Below are 19,999 nucleotides of genomic sequence, written 5' to 3'. Positions count from 1 at the left end.
AGCTGTGTGTCTCTCAGTAAATGGAACTCCTGATAAACGGAACCAATTCCCCTGGTCCCTTGAGGTTCCGTTTAAGGAGAGTCCGCTTACATTAAAGAACCCCAGGTGGTCAAAATTAATCCGGAGCCCTCTACTACGGCGTGCCTCATAATCAGAACTGGTTTTGGCATGTAAAACCCCAGAAAGACGAAGAAGAAAGAAGAACAGCACGATTCACAAACAGCAGGCATTTGAATGCCAGCATAGCAAGGTACCAACTGGACATACTTTATATAAGAAGGAAATAACAGCTCACCAAGACGGGAGAAGATCGAAACATACAAACGCAACCACTGGGAACTAAAGGGCCTTATTAAGCCGTGGCAATAAATATGAAGAGAACACATGAAAAACGGACAAAGATAAAGACAACAAAACCATGACATGTTTAACCATCTCGGAAATTGTCATTCAGCTGGTAGAGCTCGCGTTTGTCATCTACCTTTTGTCCCTTTGTCATGCGCTTTGTTGTTTTTGACATTCCACATGAACGTGAGTGCGACATACTTTTCCATTGCCCGCATGTTGGGTGCCTGAATGCGCTGCAGGTGACTCTGCATGTCGGCTATCTCCTTGTTGAGGCGGTTGCCCTCTCGTTTGACCTCCTCCGGCGTATCCAACTGCAAAAAAGATGTGTAGAAACCATCGACCATGATTGTCCATGTAAGTGAATATAAGTGAGCGAGCGAACGAAGAATGAATGAGCAGACGAATGTTTTCTTCGTAGAGTCCAACCATCGAACAACTACAAAAAGGACCAAAAGAGCCTAAGAAAGCTATTAAAAAAAATATGCAACCCATTGTTTCGCCTTCTGCACTGACATGACAGTTTCGTTTGTTTTTCTTTGTTTTCTTTTGCATTAGGCGATGGACCAAGATCTCTCAAACCAAGAACAAAGAATTACTGGCAAGCATCAGTTTTCTAAATAATGTACACTACAGTAGAACCTCGTTAATTCGAACCCACTTAATTCGAACTTCCGGTTTGTTTGAGCCGACGCTGTGGGATTGTAAAAAATTATGTGTACTGCAATGTGCTAAAACAGCCATCAATTCGAGCATACCGCGCCGCCAACCGAGCTCTCAGCAGCGTGCCAGCTCACACAACGGCACTTCCGACCAGGCAGTGTGGTTGCGTGCCGTTTGCTGCTCTCAATTTTTTATTTTTTTTTCATTTAACAGTTGAAGTTTGGGTTCGGGTTATATGCGAATCTTGCCTAGAAGTGTGGCTTCACGGCAGCACTCGCCGCGCTGCCGTTAAGCCACACTTGCAGAACTTGTGTAAGCTCAGTGCACATGCCTGCACCTAAGTCCTCCATTAAATGAGCTTCTTTTAACTTAAACTTCATTTAATTCTAACAAATTTTTGGGCCCTTTAGAGTTCGAATCACTGAGACTTGACTGCACTTGTTTCTACGATATAGTATCAGTTTCAGTACCCATGAGGCCAGATGTGTCATGATACACTGATTTACTCAGTTTCTGCGATCGCTGTGGTTGCCACACACAAGCACAGCTACAACACCATACCAAAAGTTTGCCGTGTTGCTACACAATGTTGTCAAATCTTGCCGCGTGTTGTGACGTCACGAAAATATCGATACTGTCAGGTTCGAGAATTCGTGACCAACTTTAACATCAAACTAAAATAGCTAATATTTTACAACCTTCATACAGTTGAACCCACTTATAGCAATACCAGATATAACTGTCCCCAATATAAATATTTAGCGGCTACAGTCGAACCTCGTTAATTCGAATACACTTAATTCGAACTGCCGGTTTATTCGAACTGACGCTGTTGTTATGTTGTCGTCTATCACCTTCATCGTTCCATAAATGCTATTCCTTCGTCATCCTATCGTAACCAGGCTGTCGGCATTCAATCATGATTATGACGTCGTTGTCATGCCTTCGTCGTCATGCATTCTTTGTCATAGCGTCGCCATGATGCAGTCGTGGTTGTTCAATTGTACTCATTCCAGCTTCCGTCATCTGATTGTCATGCCGTCGTCATCATCCCATTGTCCCTTCGTTATGTCATCGCCATCATGTTAGAACCATCATTGTGCCGTCATGCATTTGTTGTCATACCACTGTCATGACTCTGTCGTGGTCGTTCCATTGTGGTCATTCCAGCATTGGCATTTTTATTCTTGTCATACCGTCGTCGTCATACAGTCGACTTCTTGCTGCCATCATTATACAGTCGAATCTCGTTAATTCGAAACACGCTTAATTCGAACTGCCTGGTTTATTCGAACTGACGCTCTGGTCCCGTCAAAGCTATGTGTATTTCAATGGGTGAAAACGCTCGGTAATTCGAATGTGAAAGCATTTGCGACAGTTAATTCGAACATACCGCAGACCGACAATGCTCTCAGCAGCGCGCAAAATAACGCCGCGGCGCCTCCGACCGGCATTGCTCCGACACCACCATAAAGCAAAAGCTTAGGAGACCCCTTCATGCAGCGGCAGAGGCCCAGTCCGGCCAACGAACTGCCCCACGCCGGCAAACGCTCGCTTCCCGATAAGGGCCGAAACGAAACTTCAAGGAGTGGGCTAATCTGCGCCGAGCCGGCTGTACCGGCGGGCGGCGGTCGCGCACGGAAACGGTCGAAGGTGAGGGAGCTGCGAGGGAGTTGAAAGAGAGGGTGAGGGGAGCCACCGAAGCCACTGCCACCGAAGCGGCGGAGTTGCCGAGGCCAAATCCGCTTTCCTGCCACCCTCCTTCCTCACCTTCAATGGTCCTCGCGCGCACGCGCGCTGTCGCCATGTCGGTGCCGCTATGCTATGCTATGCTCGCTATGCGCTTGCGCGCCGCAAAATTTCACGACTCGCACCGTTCTTCATCTTGCTATGGTGCTCGAATACTTCAAAAATACGTCCTTCCGTTAATTCGAACTTCTTTAATTCGAACAAATTTTCGGGCCCCTTCGAGTTCGAATTATCGAGACTCGACTGTATAAGAACCACATTTCACCTGCACTTGATTTTCTGACCCTTCCTTTCAAAACTGCGTCCAGATAACAAACATAATCAAAAGTGCCGTACTGTTACAACAAACACTTCAAACCTGGTTGCGGTAAAAGGAGGGCACACATGAAGTTCCGAAGCATCAAAGCACAATCGGACTACCGTAAAATTCCGAGCAAGCGCCCCCACCCGTGCAAGAGCCCCCCCCCCCCCCTAACTTCACTGCTAATTTCAAATTTCCGCGCCATTCTGGGAAAGCGCCCCCCCCCCCCCTCCCCTCCTGCTCCGCACCAACACTGGCCTGCCACATCCAGTCCACGAAAATAATGGCAAATTCGGCAAATCACACCGGTGCGCATCGGGGCGCCCCGATGAGCCATTTCATCGAATCATGGTCGTACCCGGGCGCCCCAGTGGGCACACGAGCGCATCGGGGCGAACTGCGGCTGGCGGTCTGTAGTTCACGGACCGCCGGCCGACGACGAGATCTGCCTCTCGCACGGCACAGAGGAGTTCCCTGCGGCACAGCGACGTGACCACTCGGCGACAGAGGAGTGGTCGCGGCTACGCTCTGGCATTGCCGGCAGCTTCACCGCTGCTATCACTTCGCCACCGATATCGTCGCTAGGCCTTTTTCAGTTCACTTCGAATCTGTAGCGGACGGCGCTTCAGCACGAACCACCGACGCTCCCAAGCAGCAATGTTTTGTTACCGTCGTTGCCGCTTTACCCTCTCCTCGCAATAATTTCACAAGATGAAGAAAACATGCTGATATTTGTGGCGCCACCAGCTGCGATGCGAGCATGGCCGAGCCGCGGTTCGCTGTCCGCCGTCGGTAGCCATGCACTGCAGCTGAGCTTCACTTGTATCGGAACTCTCATTAGTGCTAAACGTTTCACCGTGGACATGGTTTTTAATAAAGTGAACATTACGCGTCACTTTACTCTAGCAGACATAATTTTGCCTGGAATAGAAGCTGCATAACCAATGTTCGTGTCGCCGGTCACGGCGACGCGCCGGTGCAGCATCGATGCGCTCTTTCTGTAGTTCTTTCGGTGGTTTTGAGAGTGATAAACACCACTAACACATCTTTGGCTTATTAAAGTTCATGTTCAATAAAATTTTAATGCTATTCCCACTGCGCTTCTTGTGCTTCTTGTGCTTCTTATTTTTTTTGCGGGAAAATTTTGTCGTGGCCATGTTGAATTTTGGTGCCGTTCCGGGATAGGGCCCCCCTATCTTTGCCGGTAATTTCAACTTGCTCGAGGCTTGCTCAGAATTTTACGGTAGGCACATGGAAGCACGCCCCCCGCTCCAGCCCCACGGCGACAAAGTCACCGAGGCAAGCGCGTGCCGTGCACGTAGAGTTAAACCTGCTTATAACGAACCTCCATATAATGAATTCCTGGATATAACGAAGTTTTTCTATTCCCCCGCTGTTACTCCATAGAAGCACATGTATTTGAGACCTCTACTTAACGAAGTGGCAGTGGGAGACCCCCTCGAAATAAAGAATTTTCCCCGCCGACAACCCAGATATTTCGGCACAAATTTTGTCATTTTTGCGCAAGCAGCTACCGGAAGCACCTTCTCCGCCGCGACGGAATGCAAAGCGGCGGCGGCTGCGCTTGGCGCAGTCGAATTCACGGCGACTGCGAGGTGAGAGCGAGCGCACGTGTGCGAGTGTACGCGAGGCGGGCCTGCCTCGCGCCTGCCTCGCGCACGGGTCCACAAATTGCCTGCATGTTAGAATCGAGTACGACCCTAAATTTGCGCTAACATATCGCCATCGACATTTCAATATGGCCGCCTCCTACGCACTTCAAGCCAACGTTACTAGACTAGCTTCAGTTGTAAAACTCGGCGGCGTTGCGCGGAACCATCACCCGCCCGCGCCTTCATGGTGCTGCCATCGCACCCAGCTTCTTCCCCACTACCAGCTATGCGAACTGGCCGGACAAAACACGCAGTGCAGCGTTGGTGTATTCTGTGGTTGGTTGTTGACGGCGGATTTCAGGAAGCATGTCATCCGCGAAACTGTAGCCTTCGCCATGTTTGTGAAGGATATTAGCAGACGATGCCAACGTGCTGCGTTCCTGACTGCAACAAGCGGCTATCGAACGATGTCAACAGTTCTGCGCGCCACTTCTTGTGTGCTCCCAGCAATGTGACACATCGCTCGGCATTGAACAGAGCGATTCCTGGTGCCGACCGGGAACTCTCTACGAAATCCATGGTGTGTGATTTACACTTTCATGAGCAGGACATCTTAAAGTGTTTGTGCATATTATCAATGGACAGACGGTTGAGGTGCCACGAGACAAGTGGACACTTGACGAGGGTGCAGTGCCGAAAGTGTTCCCGATTCTTCCCTCGTCTCGTATCTGTCGAACCAACCGGGAGAAAAAAAAAATGCATGCAAACGAAGAGAGATGTTGGTGACCTGTTCTGGGCCATCTTAGATGAGCTGTTAGAGAATACGCTGAGTCGTGTTGGGTGCCCCTTGCGCTTTCAGGAACTGAGTGCACGGATCATTAAATTTTTAACAGTGGAGCTGTTTAAGCTTTTTGCTTCTCCAAGTAGTGTTCGCAAAAACTCGCCAGCCATGACGTCACTTTGCACAGCTGCGCCTCGCATCACCTTGCGATAGCCAATCAATAGCTAATCGATATTCGATCAATAAACAATAAATTTCGGAAAATGCAAGGGATGACTTGGTAGTGCTTAGTCTAGCCCAAATACGTGGCCAATACCTTGCGATAGCCAATCAATAGCTAATCGATAAATAATCAATAAATTCCAGAAAATGCTAGGGATGACTTGGTAGTGATTAGCGTAGCCCAAATACGTGGCCAATACCTTGCAATAGCCAATCAATAGGTAATCAATCAATAATAAAGAAATTCCGGAAAAGCATAGCCCGCATAAGGCCAGGACCAGCTAGGTGCCGATCAGCTCCGCTGTTTCTTTAGCTTTGCGCCACTTGTGCAAGCTACGCTAATTTCTATTTAGTACGCGCATGCTTACACGCATACCTTGCATAAGAATGCATTCTTAGGCAAGGTTCCTGGAGCAGCGGCGGGGATCCAGTCTTTAGTAAAGGCAGCGAGGAAACGTGCCAAGCTGCTGTAGGTGGAGTTGGTTTCCAGGTAGGCCCAAATCATTTGCCTAGATTATGTCCCGTGTGACAGTTCAAGTCTTAGCTATATATAGGGGCATACAGTTGTTTTTTACTTTGTTTTCTTTAATAAAGCATTCATTGGTTTACAAGAAAGTTATGCTGTTATTTTTGTGGATAGCAAATTTGGTCTCGCTAGCTGGCGTATAAGTGCCCCAGACCAAAGCGTTAAGCAAGTAAAAGCAGCGAGAAAACATGCCAAGCTGCTGTATGGGAAAAGTAAACTGCGTGAAAGATTTAGGCGGCAGGAAGAAACACACGACACTTAAAAACGCAGCTTCTGTGCTTCGTCGTATGCGTTTCTTCCTATCGTGCAGTTTACCATTCTGTCAGTATGAACCAACAAGCCCGACATGTTATCGCTGTAGGTAGATACCAATTTCACATGGCATCACTAATTCGGACTATAGGGAGAATGCCAGTGAGCGTGAAACACGCGCAAGCTGCCCATCCGCACGAGCTCAAGGCTGCGGCGAGGCGTCTGCAGTGGAGCGCGATGGAACGGCGCCGCCATCTGGCGGCTGCCCAAGGAGTGGCGACAGCGGCGGTAAGCGCACGGGTGGAGAATTTTACAACTGAAGCTAGTCTAGTAACGTTGCTTCGAGCCTAGCTCCCATAGCATCGACCATGTGCTGTAGTACGTGTGCTTAGGCATTAGTCTACCAATTTAGTTACCGCATTTACACGATTGTAAGTCGACTCGAATGTAGGTCGACCCCCCCAAAATTGCATGTCTAAAAAAAAAAAATTGGGGGGGGGGGGGGGAGAAAAACCACGCGAGTGCATTTCACACAAGGGAAATTTATTGATGGGGTTTCTAAAACTACTCATCAGTCACTAGAGTTGACCTCACTGGTACTGCTGCCGTCATAGCTGCTGCGGTCCCACAGCGCGTCGTCATCAAAAGTGAGTCCACACTTCGCGAACGACCGCACCACGACATCGCGCGGTACAGCCCCCCACGCAGAGAGGACCCACCCGCACACAGTAGCCAGAGAGGCCAAATTTTCTCACGCTGAAGCCGCCACTGCCGCACCACACGTTCACTGACTTCAGACTTGCGTCCCGCTGCGCAGTTGTTAGTTTCCTCAACATGGAGGATAACAGCCCGTTTGAACGCTGCTGAGAACGAGCGTCGAAAGTTCTTGGCACTCATGACAGGCGCGACGATTCAGCACAACAGCAGAAGTGACAGATGCGTGCGGCCGTCGAAAACAATCGTATCTCAACGAAAAGCTCTTCCGCCAACTACTAATACCCCCCAAACGACGGCTCTTCAGCCAACTACCAATACCCCCCTAACGGCGGCTCTTCCGCCAGCTACCAATACCCCCCAAACGGCGGCTCTTCCGCCATCTACCAATACCCCCTAAACGGCGGCTCTTTCATGATCGATGCTCCCACAAGAGCCGTGCGCTCGTGGTGCGCGCAATCAAAATGTATGCAATACAGTAAATTATTACGCTACGCTTCTACTGTAACCATAAAAACGTAGGTGCAAAGTTGTAACCACGCCGTAGCGCCCCTGATTTCTCGTTTCTCTTGCCGTTACTAGCGGTACACGGTTCGGTTTCGATTCTAAGTCGACCCCCCAACATTGGATTGCCAAATTTTAAAAAAATGGGTCAACCTACAATCGTGTAAATACGGTAAACAGCGAATGTTTACAAGTTTATACGGTCCGATAAAACTACTATCCTTACTTCGTATAGCTGTCTGCTAATTTGCTGTCGCAATCGATGCTTCGCCTTTCGGGCGAAACTGGGACTTCTTTGTTCATCGCAACTCTAGTGTATTGGAAGTAAATCTTGAGCAATAGTTGCATTTCTGTATGAAAGCATGAGGTGTGCGGTACTGTAAAGGATTTTTTTTCCCTCTCTTTTGGTCACGGAAAACGGGTGCGAGTTACAATCAAGGGCGCGTTAGAATCGAGTAAATACGGTAAGCATTTCTTTTTTGAATTTTTCGTGCCGAACCTGCATATAACGAAATCCTCTTTATAACAAAGTTTTTCGGGAATTTGTCAATTTCGTTATATCCAGGTTTAATTGTATTTCAGAAGCGGCGAGGAAAGTCATTGGCTTTCAACCATGCTAGGGTAACCATGCTTTCAATGCTCTAGCATGAGCGCCAGTCAGGACCATCGATTGAGATGGAATTAAGCAAAAAATGAAATTAACCAGAAGTCTATTCTATCGAATGAACATACTTTTTCAATCACAGAAGATGATCAGAAGAAGGTAAAGGTCTCAGCTGAACGTCTATGAGCATATTTTTATTTATCAAATTATTTCGCAGACCCCCTCTGCATTTAACACCTGAGCTTGACTGCCAATCACTAACTTCATGATCATGAAGCAGTATTGATTTGGCTGCATAACATTAATTAAGCTAACGGTCGACTGCAATGCATCAGTGACACAAGTACGAAAGAAAGCCCTCTAACTGTTCAGTACCAAACTTGCGTTTGTGCACGGTGTGGGAATTATGAAGGTTCATATTTCCCCGCGTCCTTACGCGCTCCACGGAAGTGAGGAGAGCAGACGCCTCTTTCCCTCTTCCCGTTCGGGGAGACAAACGGCTTTTCGTGCGGTGGCGCGATCCTCTTGGAAACCGGTTGCAAACGCAGCGGTGACGTGTACGCGGAGCCCCGCGCTCATTGGACCGAGCCCAGAATGAGGCGGGGCGGTCGCGATCGGCGCGACCGGCGCACGCCGGGGAAAGGGGAGACGACTGCGAGCCGCGACGAAGGACGGAGCTCAGGTAACCATCTTGTTCCCTTCCTTTGTCGTGCCCTACCTCGTTCGACCACTATCGACCCCGACAAACGTCGAGGTCAACTCTATAGCCTGCTTCCACGCGAATTCCCATGGAGCAATAAACCCTTTTTATACTTGTTACACTATCGTGTGTTGTCGTGTTTCTGCTTGTCCTTGTACCGCTGAAGCCCGGTAGTACAAGGCAAGCACACGGGAGTTGGCCGTCAAGCCTAAGCCTTACGACAAAGGCGGCTTGAGAGAACCCGGAGACTACAACTGGCGCCCAACGTGGGGCCCGAACCCACGACCCTGAGATTAAGAGTCTCATGCTCTACCGACTGAGCTAGCCGGGCGTAGCTCAGTCTCTTCTGCCTGAAGGAGCACTGCACCAATTCCGAAATCGCAGGCATCTGTCTGGATCACGAAATGCCTGTTTAGGTCCGGTAGTTTCAGTGAGGCTGTGTCTGCGATGGCCTGAGCGAGATGGCGGAAGCTTTGCCGTTGCTCCTGCCCCCATTCCCAAGCCATGCCCTTCTTCAACAGTTTTGTTAACGGGGCTTGCATGCGTACGCAGTGGGGAATGAACTGTCGCTAGTAGCCTACCATCCCAAGAAAGCAGCGTACACCACTCACGTCTTGCGGTTCTGGAAACTCGACGATTGCTCGAAGTTTCTCCGGGTCCGGGGACACCTGCCCTCGTTCCACCCGGTAACCGAGCAAGCTCACTTCTGCTCTGCAGATTTGCGCCTTGGCGGGGTTGAGTGTGAGGCCGGCCGTCCGGAGTTTTCCCAGGACGTCTCGGAGATGATCCAAGTGCTCTTCAAAGGTGTGCGAGTACACGACGATATCGTCGAGATAGGCGAGCGCGTGATGCCATTTGGCGTCCCCAAGTACGCGGTCTATCAGCCGTTGAAACGTGCTCGGACTTCCGGAGAGACCGAAGGGCATCCGCACGAATTCGTAGAGGCCCCTGTGGCAAGTAAATGCCGTTTTGCACTCGTCGCCTGGCCGCATCTCTACTTGGAGATAACCTTTGCTAGCATCCAACGTAGAGAAGTACTTCGCTCCGCCGAGGTTGGAAACTATCTCGTCCACCCTTGGGAAGGGATACGCGTCCTTCTTCGTGACTGTATTCAGCCGCCGGTAGTCCACACAGAGACGGGAACTCCCATCCTTTTTGGGGACGAGCACGACTGGGAAACCCCAGGGGCTCGCGGACCGCCGGACGATACCAGCCTCGAGCAGCTCCTGTAGCGCCGCGTCAATTGCCTCCCGTTTGGCAGGACCGACCGGTCTAGGGTTGGATTTCCAAGGCTGCGCATCGCCCGTCTCGATGCGGTGTTGTACCAACTTCGTGCATCCTGGGCGGTCTGTAAACATCTCATCGAAGTCGTTTAACAACGATAAGACGCGGTCTCAATCGTGCTCTGTCAGATCACCGACGTCCGCCAGGAGATCGCACCTTTTCCGATCCGGTCTCGGCAAAAATCCGTGTTGACAGGCCGCCGCCGCCAGCGATTTCGGCAGCGCGCGGGACGCGTTGCTCTCTTCGAAAAGATTCCTCCTTTCCACTTCGGCGAAATGCGTGAGCGGCGCCAACGAGTGTTCGCGGTAACCACCATTGCCGAAGTCGATCACAATGCCACTCTTCACCAAGAAATCTCGGCCGAGGATTACTGGGACCGTGAGGTCCGTCAGATGAATGAATCGCTGCCTCTGCCGCCGCTGATTCCAGCGCACGACGAGTCGCACATCGCCGTTCGAGCAGGCCTCTCCGCACGCCAATTGAAGAGGTAGTTTTCGCTGCCGTAACTTGACCCCTCTCCGTTCGAGGTGGGAGGCGACCTCGTCTCCGATCATCGATGCACTTGCACCGGTATCGAGTAGTGCTTTGAAGGTAGTCCCCGCGATTGCGAAATCTATAAAAGGGGCATTCACGTTGTTCGGCGCTCCGACTCGAAAGACTGAAGATGCCGCGATGGTGTTTGCCTCGCAGGCTGTTGCTGTGGCCGCCGGCAGTGTTACCGGCGGCCCGCCTCGTTTCCCTGCTGGTTAGAGCACTCACGCGCGATGTGTCCCGTCTGGGCACAGTTGAAACAGCGCACGGTGTTCCTCGCCGTGGCTTGAGCGAAGCGGGGCTGCTCCGCCGATCCCCAATCGTCGGGGTGAGGTCGGCCGTACGTGATCGCGTTTCTATCGGGTCCGCCTAGCTGCGTCACTGGTCTGCGATCGTCTAATCGGGCGTGATGTTGCGCGCCGGACAAGCCTCCTGACTGTCTTGCTTGCGCGGTCCTCCACCTGTATGAGTAGGGATCGAGGGCTGGTGTGACTGACTTCGGGGACTGACTTCGGAGACAATGGGATCTGGTGAGAAGGAATCTGAAGACATCGACCCGCCGACTGCATTGAGGGAACCGCGACAGCGAGTAGGTTAGTTGTGGCGAGACCGCCATAACATTGCGCCACTGGAGTCAAGGGGGCGTTCGGTCTTAAGGGGGGAGGGATGTGGTAATTATGAAGGTTCATATTTCCCCGCGTCCTTACGCGCGCCACGGAAGTGAGGAGAGCAGACGCCTTTTTCCCTCTTCCCGTTCGGGGAGACAAACGGCTTTTCGTGCGGTGGCGCGATCCTCTTGGAAACCGGTTGCAAACGCAGCGGTGACGTGTACGCGGAGCCCCGCGCTCATTGGACCGAGCCCAGAACGAGGCGGGGCGGTCGCGCCGATCGCGACCGGCGCACGCCGGGGAAAGGGGAGACGACTGCGAGCCGCGACGAAGGACGGAGCTCAGGTAACCATCTTGTTCCCTTCCTTTGTCGTGCCCTACCTCGTTCGACCACTATCGACCCCGACAAACGTCGAGGTCGACTCTATAGCCTGCTTCCACGCGAATTCCCATGGAGCAATAAACCCTTTTTATACTTGTTACACTATCGTGTGTTGTCGTGTTTCTGCCTGTCCTTGTACCGCCGAAGCCCGGTAGTACAAGGCAAGCACACGGAAGTTGGCCGTTAGGCCTAAGCCTTACGACAAAGGCGGCTTGAGAGAACCCGGAGACTACAACGGCATAACAGAAAAGAAGAGCCATGCGAACAAAGGCCCACCCACCTCAGTCAGTTCATCGGGCAGGACCGAGTAGTCCACCTCAATCTGGCCCTCACGCTCGTACACCTTGGTGATGCTGGCCTGGGAAGCAGCCACTTCGTCACCTGCCGCTGCGTCGTCTGTCGGCGCCGTTGCATCTAAGTCATCGAGGCTCCCGCGCACCAAGCGCAAGGGGATCTGCTCCAGCTTGCACGTCTGAAAGACACTATGGCGGTCCTGGCGCCGTTGTTCCTGGCGTGCCTCGAGGGCTGTCAGTGCCTTCTGCACACTCGCGATTTCCTTCTGTACAGCCGTTAGCCGCTTGCGGATCTCGCCCATGCTCTCCTCGGTGCCGTCCAACTCCTGCTTCTTGCTGATCTTGCTGCTCTTCAGTTTCTCCAGTGCCTGGATGGAATCGTGACAATCAAATAAGCATCACTGACGTCACTAAAAAGGCTGTATTCTTAGTTAGAAAGGGTGTAGCTTCAGGCAAGTTAGTAATCGATCTCAGCAAATCATATACAGTAAAGCCTCATTCATTCGAATTTCACGGGACCGAAAAAAATGTCCGAATTAACCGAATGTCGAATTATCCGAGGGTATCGCGAAAACAATAAACAAGTGCTTACTATGTCAACACGCTTTTATTTAGTGAATGAATCAGCAAATCCTGTTTCTATTTTTCACAAAAGCAGTGCAAAAGCTGCAATTCTCATCATCTCATGACTGATTAGCGATCGCAGCGGCGAAGGCCTCGCGACTTCATTCACAGCAAAGCCACGGCACACGCCTTCATCTGAGACACGTGTTTCACTACCGCGCGCACATCCCGATTATTTTTTCGCCAGTGTCGCCAGGTGGCCGTATATCAGGATGTAGATGGTGCTCTTCATCCCTGACAACTTTGCACCGAGTAAAAATGAAACTACTGTTTGCCGCAACCGCTGCGGACAAAACCGCGGCCGCTGACAACACGGTCATAGACAGCGACCTTGCTGTTCTGAAGGTGCGTGGCCGATGCATCGAGTCAAAATGAAACTACAGTTTGCCGCAACCGCTACGGACGGAACTGCGGCCGCTATCGATGTGATCATGGATGGTGACTACGCAGTCATGAAGGCACGCGACCAACGCAGTGCTATGCACGGCGGTAAACGCAAGAATAAAACTTTAAAGGCACAAATACGCACGAAGCGTTCTAGCGTTGCTGTCATTCACGTACGATTTCTACTGATGGCTACAGCAATATGAACTCCACCGCTTCGTTTCGGCAGACGCGCCGTTTTTGCTCGTTTGCGTCGCTCCGCGCTTGCTGAGCTCAGAGAGTTGTCCGAATTACCTGATGCGTGATCAAATACGTCCCAATTAGCGAGTTTCATTGCATTAAATAATTCATACGCCTGTCGGAACCAAAGGACGTGTCCGAATTATTCGATTTTCCGAATTAATGAGGGTCGAATTAACAAGGATTTACTGTAGCATATAGACAGGCTTTGAGCAGATAGGGCTCAAAATGGCTTAAGTAGACGAAGAATGCAATTCACATTAAAAAGAAACAAAAGATCAAGGTGCATCTATAAACAAAGAAGAAAGGTTGACGATGCGAACGGCGTGGAGAACGAGAGGCCGTCGTACCATGCGTTCCTTTTGCACTAAAAGCCAAGTAAAACACTAACTTGGGCGGCATCAAACATAAAGGGCTCCGTGGTGCACGCGACATGTGGTACTGCGCAGGTCTCTACAGCAAACATATCAAACAGTAGATATTGGATTTATGAATCGAATTATTTTAATGTTCACTAATTGATTCGATTCGGTGATATTCAATATTTGCACGCCCCTAAAAATTTCATTTGTGGGTCAATCCTGTTATGACGACATTCTGGTAAGATGGACAGATTCTTTGGTCCTTTACAGTTAGTCCTAATGGGTGCCCACCGTAACAATCAGGGGGGGGGGGGGGGGGGTCATCTTAAGCTACGATACTCTTTACTGTTCACCAAAAGGCAAACAGTGATCCTTATCTCAGGTGTGCCTTACATTCTCTACTAGCAAGGCGGCTTGCTGCACTTTTTTTTTTTTTTTCGAAGAGCAGAAGAACACCGAGCTGAGTCTGTACTAGTCATGAACATGGGCACATTACATGCTCTTCATATCTCACGTCTAAGGTGTGAGGAAAAGGACGACAAAGGCCCGCGCTGAGCCCTTGCGTTCGCACGTGTCCGCAGCATAAAGAGATAGGGTACTTCCTTCCGTGCCTCCGCAATGTTCTGATGTATCTTGTGCAACCCTGAAAGCCATAATCAACCAATGGTCACAGTGGTAATGAACAAAAATCTAACTCCCGCATTCAACCTGAATCAAGTGTGCAGGTAGTGTTGCGCCAAGGCGGCGTTACACTAGTACATTTTTCAGCATGTTACTGCTGTTTCAGCGAAATCAGGCGACAGCAAACAAGAATATTCACGGCAGTGTACTTCACCTGCATTTGCTCGTCGATGGAGTGCATCTGGGCCTGTTCGGCCTGCTTCAGGTTCTCCAGCTCCTTCTCGTCGTCCTCGACTGTCTTCTGCCACTTCCGTACGTTCTCGCCCGTGTCCTTGGAGCGCTCGTACTCAAGCCGGTTGACGATGCGGCTCTTCTGGTTCTCAAACTCGAGCCGCTTGCGGTCACGTTCCTGGGTGGCGCGCAGCTCTCGCTCTTCGTACTGCCGGATGTTGTCGACACCGATGCTGGCGCAGAAGTCGGTGAACACGCGGTCCTCGATGCCGTTCTGTGCCTCCTTGAGTTCGTCCACCTGCAAAGCAGAGAGAACGGCCCCATCACTTTTGATGCAAGGATAGTTTCTAAAATGTTGTGGAGTGGCATGTGAGATGCAGTTGTCACTACAGGGCGCCTAGCAGTGGCAGCTCAGCTGATATTGAAACTCATGAAAACAGGCACTGGGGTTTAGGCACAATGCTGACATTTAGGCTCAAAATTCAGGAACAGGATGTTTTGCTTTCATTTTCTCTACTAATAATAAACCTTTTTCTATCGTATGAAAACAGAGCTTTGAAAGGATACCTTACCAAACTAGACTGATTTAATGCCCCTTGTGCACCTTTTAAACATGGTGGATATATTGTATGGCACTTATTAGACCTTTTCTGAAAGACTGGTTCACATGTGCGAAATGTCCTTGAAGAAAGTGCTACGAGATTGTTTTTGCTGGCAGTGCCATTACGACGCTACATGGTTGGTTTCTTAATTTCTTTTTTCCTGATAGTAAGGACTAACATGAGGCAAATACAGTGTAGACCGCTTATAACGTAAGTCGCCGGAGTCGCGAATATCTGCACTATAAGCTGTACCGCACTATAACCAAAACAATTTTCAAGCCCTGCATGTATGCAAAACATGTAGACCAAGCATGTAGACACGCTTCGTACTATCGCGCGCACATCGCGATTACGTTTTCCCCTGTGAGCTGGCGAAAACATAATCGCGATGTAGCCGGTGCTCTTCACCAAGTCAAAACGAAACAACTGCTTGCCGCAACCGCTGCGGAAAAAAACCGGGACCGCTATCGACGTGATTATGAACGGCAACTTTGCGCACGGTGCTGAAGACACGCGCCTGACGCACACACCAAGTCTGGACGAATTAACTACGATTCGCTGCAACAACTGCAGTCGAAGCCGCGGTCGCTATCTATGCGATCATCAATGGCGACTACGCAGTTCTTTAGGCACGCGGCCGACGCGCATACTGAGTAAAAACGAAATTACTGTTCGCCGCAACCACTGCGGAGAAAACCGCGGCCGCTATCGACGTGATCGTGGATGACGACTACGCAGTTACGAAAGCCCGCGACCAACGTGGTGTTATGCGCAGCGGTAGACGCTAGAATACAGGCTTTAAAGACACAAATAGGCTCGAAGCGTTCCGGCGTTGCTGTCACTTCACGTACAACTTTAACTGATGGCTGTGGCGATGCAGACTCCGCCGCTTCGTTTTGGTTGGACGCTAGCGCCGTTCTCGCTCTTTTACGTTGCACATTAGCGGCGCTCCTCGCTCACCGAGCTCTGAAAGTAGTCCGAATTAACCGATGTGCGGCCAAATAAGTCCGAATTAACGAGAGTTTGATTGCATTGAATAATGCATACGCCGGCCGGGAGCACGCACCTTGTTGAGAAGCATGCTCGCTGCCGCTCTTGTCGGCGTGATTTTCCCGCGGAAGCCGCATTATAACCGGTATTATGTCTCACGCCACTGCACTGTAAGCGGTATGCGTATACATGAAGTTCTATGGGAGGGTAAACGGGAGTCGGAAAAGGCTGCGTTGTAGCCAGTTCTGCACTTTAAACGGTTACGTTATAAGTGGTCTATACTGTATGTGAAATCGATGCGATTTTCCCAAGTCCACTGAGTGTAGCTACATAGTTGATTTTGTTTCTGCACCCAAGATACAGTGTAGACCGCTTATAACGTAAGTCGCCGGAGTCGCGAATATCCGTACTATAAGCGGTACCGCACTATAACCAAAGCAGCAATTTTCAAGGCCCGCACATATGCAAAACATGTGCACCGAGCCGCCACGCGTATGCGACAGTCAAGGAATGCGGCTAGAACGTTTGCATTCAATTTACAGTCGAATCTCGTTAATTCGAACCAAATCACGCGGCGGCGCCTCCGACCGGCATTGCTCCGGCACCGCCATAGAGTAAAAGCTTGGGAGAGACCCCTCAATGTCGCGCGCGAGTGAAAAAAAAAAAAAGAAAGAAAAACAACGCGGTGGAAATTTCACCCTCTCTCAAATGGCAAGGTCGCAGATTCTGCGTTGCGCCGGAACATGCGTGTACGTGCCGACGTCTCAGCCACACTACCATAGCCACGTGTAGAAAATGGCAGTGAACCCTTCTTTCTCCTTTATGCTTCCTCTATTTTCTAGTCACGTGTTGACCTTGTACGCTGCGGCTAGGGCGCAGAGGGAAGCAGCGGCGCTGTCCCAGGCTGGCCAACAAAACTGCCCAAGCCGGCAAACGCCCGCTTCCCTATAATGGCAGAAAACGAAACTTCGGGGAGCGGGCGCTGGGCCGGCTGGAGCGGCAGGCGCGCAGTGACAATCGAAAGTGAGGGAGCTACGAGGGAGGGCGAGGGGAGCCACCGAAGCGGCGGAGTTGCCGAGGCGAAATCAGCTTCCCTGCCGCCCTCCTCCCTCACATTCCACGGTCTCCACATGCGCCCTTCGCCATGCTGTACCGGCGCCGCCTGCTCCATGAAGTTTCGTTTACTGCCGTTATCATGAAGCGAGCGTTGGATGGCGTTGGCAGTTTCGTAGCCCTCGCTCGCTATGCGCGCCGTGATATTTCACGACTCGCACTCAAGATTCTGGTTTCAGCCTCACTGGCTGTTCGTTCGCACCACGTGCCCTTCTCCTCCACTTCGTCTCTCTTTCTTCCTCGAGCACTCCTTGGGGCGCCCGTTTGAGGGGAGTGTTCGCCGTCTCCGCTGACTTCCGTACTCTCAGGCAGCCGCGCTGTAACCGGTATTTCGCTTCCCGCAACTGCACTATAAGCGATACGTGTATACATGGAGTGCTATGGGAAAATTAACGGGAGTCTGAAAAGACTGCACTATATCCGGTCCTGCACTATAAGCGGTTGCGTTATAAGTGGTCTATACTGTATATTGGAGAATTCAAGCATAGAGTCCACATTTCTGAATGCAATAAAGCTCATTGAGAACTAAAAAATTCTGGCCTTTTATGATGCTGTCTGGCTTTAAGGATGCAGAGGATGCAAGAAACCTGTTAAAAAAATTCTGGTTGAAATCAGCAGTTCAGGACAGCCCAGCGGATGCCACGAGACAAGACATGTAGCTGAGGGTGGTTTGATTTATGTGTGCTATCTAGTGGTGCTAGGGCCAAAGGGCATCGCACAAAGCTGCATTATTTCTGATGATGATGACATAATAGATGACAAAAATTGGTAATGATCGATCATTGTAAAATGCCCAATATCTGTTGGCTGCACCTTTGTTTACCAAAGGTATGCAAGCTAGTACTAGCTGTTGTAAATATTGCAGCAAAAAACTTCCGGCAGGTGGCTTGGCTGCAGATACCTGTCATACATTATTACTACCTTTTAAAAATCCAATCAAAGCTTTCCATAAGGGTAGTGCAGTGTGTAGATAGATGAGGATTGGCTTTCTATAAGTAGGTGAAGCTAGAAAACGGGATGGAGTAATGAAATTAGGCTACCTGTGGATGTTGAGTAGCTGCAGATGATGCAGAAAAAAACGAGAACTTTAAAAGTTAAATATAATTTTGGGGTTTAATGTGCCAAAGCAGCACAGTGGGTTATGAGGGACATCTTAGTGGAGGTCTCCGGATTAATTTTCACCACCCGGTGTTCTTCAATGTGCACCTAAATCCAAGTATGCAAGCTTTTTTTGCATTCTACCCCCATCGAACATACTTAGTCGCAGAATGCCATACCCAATAAACCACAGCAGTGGGTGAAGAAAGGAGAGGCGCTTATCTGGGAGTGGACTTATGAGGCAGGTTGTGACGACAATGATCAAAAAACAATGGTCCGCCAATCACTGACCTGCGCCTCCTTGGTCCGCATCTCCTCCTCCAGCTTCTTCAGGAGCGGCTCCTGTCGGCTCAACTCCTGCTCGAGGCGTGCAATCTCCCGCTCCAGGTTGGCCATGCTCTTGTTGCGGATGTTGTCGCGGTCCGTCACGGAGTAGCGCACGCGTGTCTCCAGGCCCCGAATCTGTGACTGCAGCGTCGTCAGGTCCGACTCCTTGCGGGTGCGCTTCATCATCTCCTTCAGCTCCTCCGTCAGTTTCTCCTTGCGCGCCTTGAGCGTGTGAAAGGCCTTGTCGTCCCAGCGCCGTGCCCGCTTGGCCAAGTCTGTGCTGCCGCCCGAGATGAAGCCATTCTTCTGGTAGTACGTTCCGTCTAGTGCAACTGCGTCGTATCTGGAAGCCACACTGTTATTTGTGTAGGCCGCGCAGAGGAAACAAAAATCCATGTTAGCAAGAACACCCTCTCGCTCTGTTGCTTGCCGAAGCCCACACAGTCAATGCTTCTTTAAATTATGGCTTTTTATGTGCCAAAACCCCAACCTGATTTATGAGGCACGCCGTAGTGGGGGACTCCAGAATAATTCGGGCCACCTGGGGTTCTTTAACGCGCACCTAAATCTAAGTACAAGGGTGTTTTTGCATTTCGCCCCCATTGAAAATGCAGCTGCCATGGCCAGGATTCGATCCCACGACCTCGTGCTTAGCGGCCCAACACCATAGCCACTAAGCAACCATGGCGGGCTAATGCTTCTTTAAAGTGAAGCTTTCTGTGCCTCTTCCCCACACTTTGTGGGTGCTGCCTTGCCAAGTAGACAACTTGGGCAGCTAAGTATGTGCCACTGGGCACGAATAGACAAACACTGTATTGCGTTTGCATCATTAGTGTTGAATCTTTGTAAATTTAATTCAATTTGCAATCATTTTGTGCAAATATTTCCTTATTATCATTATGTTTGAATAATGTTTGCTTTGACATTTTCATGAACATCAAAGAAAGCTTCACTTAAAACCGGTTCCCATGTAAGTGTGGGCGCTGCTGAACTATAATTTGGAATAACATTTTACGGTAAGCAAACAAACTAAAGAGCTATACTAAGAAGGAACACTGCATTAGTCTAGACTATTGTATAGAACTCGTTCAAAATGCTCCCTGCATTTCCTCGGCTGAAAAAGACAGCTCATTATAGGAGAAAATAAATCCTTCTGAATTTTACACCCAAACAGCAACAACGCATTTCTCGCCTACTTTAAAGTCTCTTTTGAAACGCAGTAAAGATTCAATTTATTAGAGCTATAAAATTAAGCTTTGATTTATTTCCCTCATCTTAAATATTTAGCCTCTGCCATACAGTGCCAAAATCTAAGACGTCAGAGAAACTGGTGCA

General features: G+C 50.1%; 1 protein-coding gene and 1 non-coding gene across 2 annotated transcripts; both read right to left on the bottom strand.

Moving 5' to 3' along the window:
* Nucleotides 1-458: 458 nt before the first annotated feature.
* On the bottom strand, nt 459-19,075 carry LOC119434615 (structural maintenance of chromosomes protein 1A). Its single transcript, XM_037701721.2, has 4 exons — nt 18,629-19,075; nt 14,518-14,832; nt 12,060-12,440; nt 459-659 (listed from the first exon to the last, which is right to left on the bottom strand). The coding sequence occupies exons 1-4, from the start codon at nt 19,058-19,060 to the stop codon at nt 474-476; spliced, it is 1,314 nt and encodes a 437-aa protein (XP_037557649.2). The 5' UTR covers nt 19,061-19,075; the 3' UTR covers nt 459-473.
* Trnak-cuu (transfer RNA lysine (anticodon CUU)) lies at nt 9,233-9,305 on the bottom strand. Its single transcript has one exon. It is a non-coding gene; the product is annotated as a tRNA-Lys (tRNA).
* Nucleotides 19,076-19,999: the final 924 nt, after the last annotated feature.

The sequence above is a fragment of the Dermacentor silvarum genome, unplaced genomic scaffold (genome assembly GCF_013339745.2).
Source record: "Dermacentor silvarum isolate Dsil-2018 unplaced genomic scaffold, BIME_Dsil_1.4 Seq13551, whole genome shotgun sequence".
NCBI classification, from domain to species: domain Eukaryota; kingdom Metazoa; phylum Arthropoda; class Arachnida; order Ixodida; family Ixodidae; genus Dermacentor; species Dermacentor silvarum.
The sequence above is the reverse complement of the archived record's forward strand: the minus strand, read 5'-3'. Positions and strand labels throughout refer to the sequence as shown.

Bases quoted from the DNA above. Each gene is read 5' to 3' on its own strand.
- LOC119434615 (XM_037701721.2), bottom strand. From the start codon at position 19,060: ATGGATTTTTGTTTCCTCTGCGCGGCCTACACAAATAACAGTGTGGCT. The intron at 12,441-14,517 runs GTGAAGTACACT...GATTCCATCCAG, and splicing joins CCATCGACGAGCAAATGCAG to GCACTGGAGAAACTGAAGAG. The intron at 660-12,059 runs GTGGGTGGGCCT...TCTTTTTTGCAG, and splicing joins TGCCCGATGAACTGACTGAG to TTGGATACGCCGGAGGAGGT.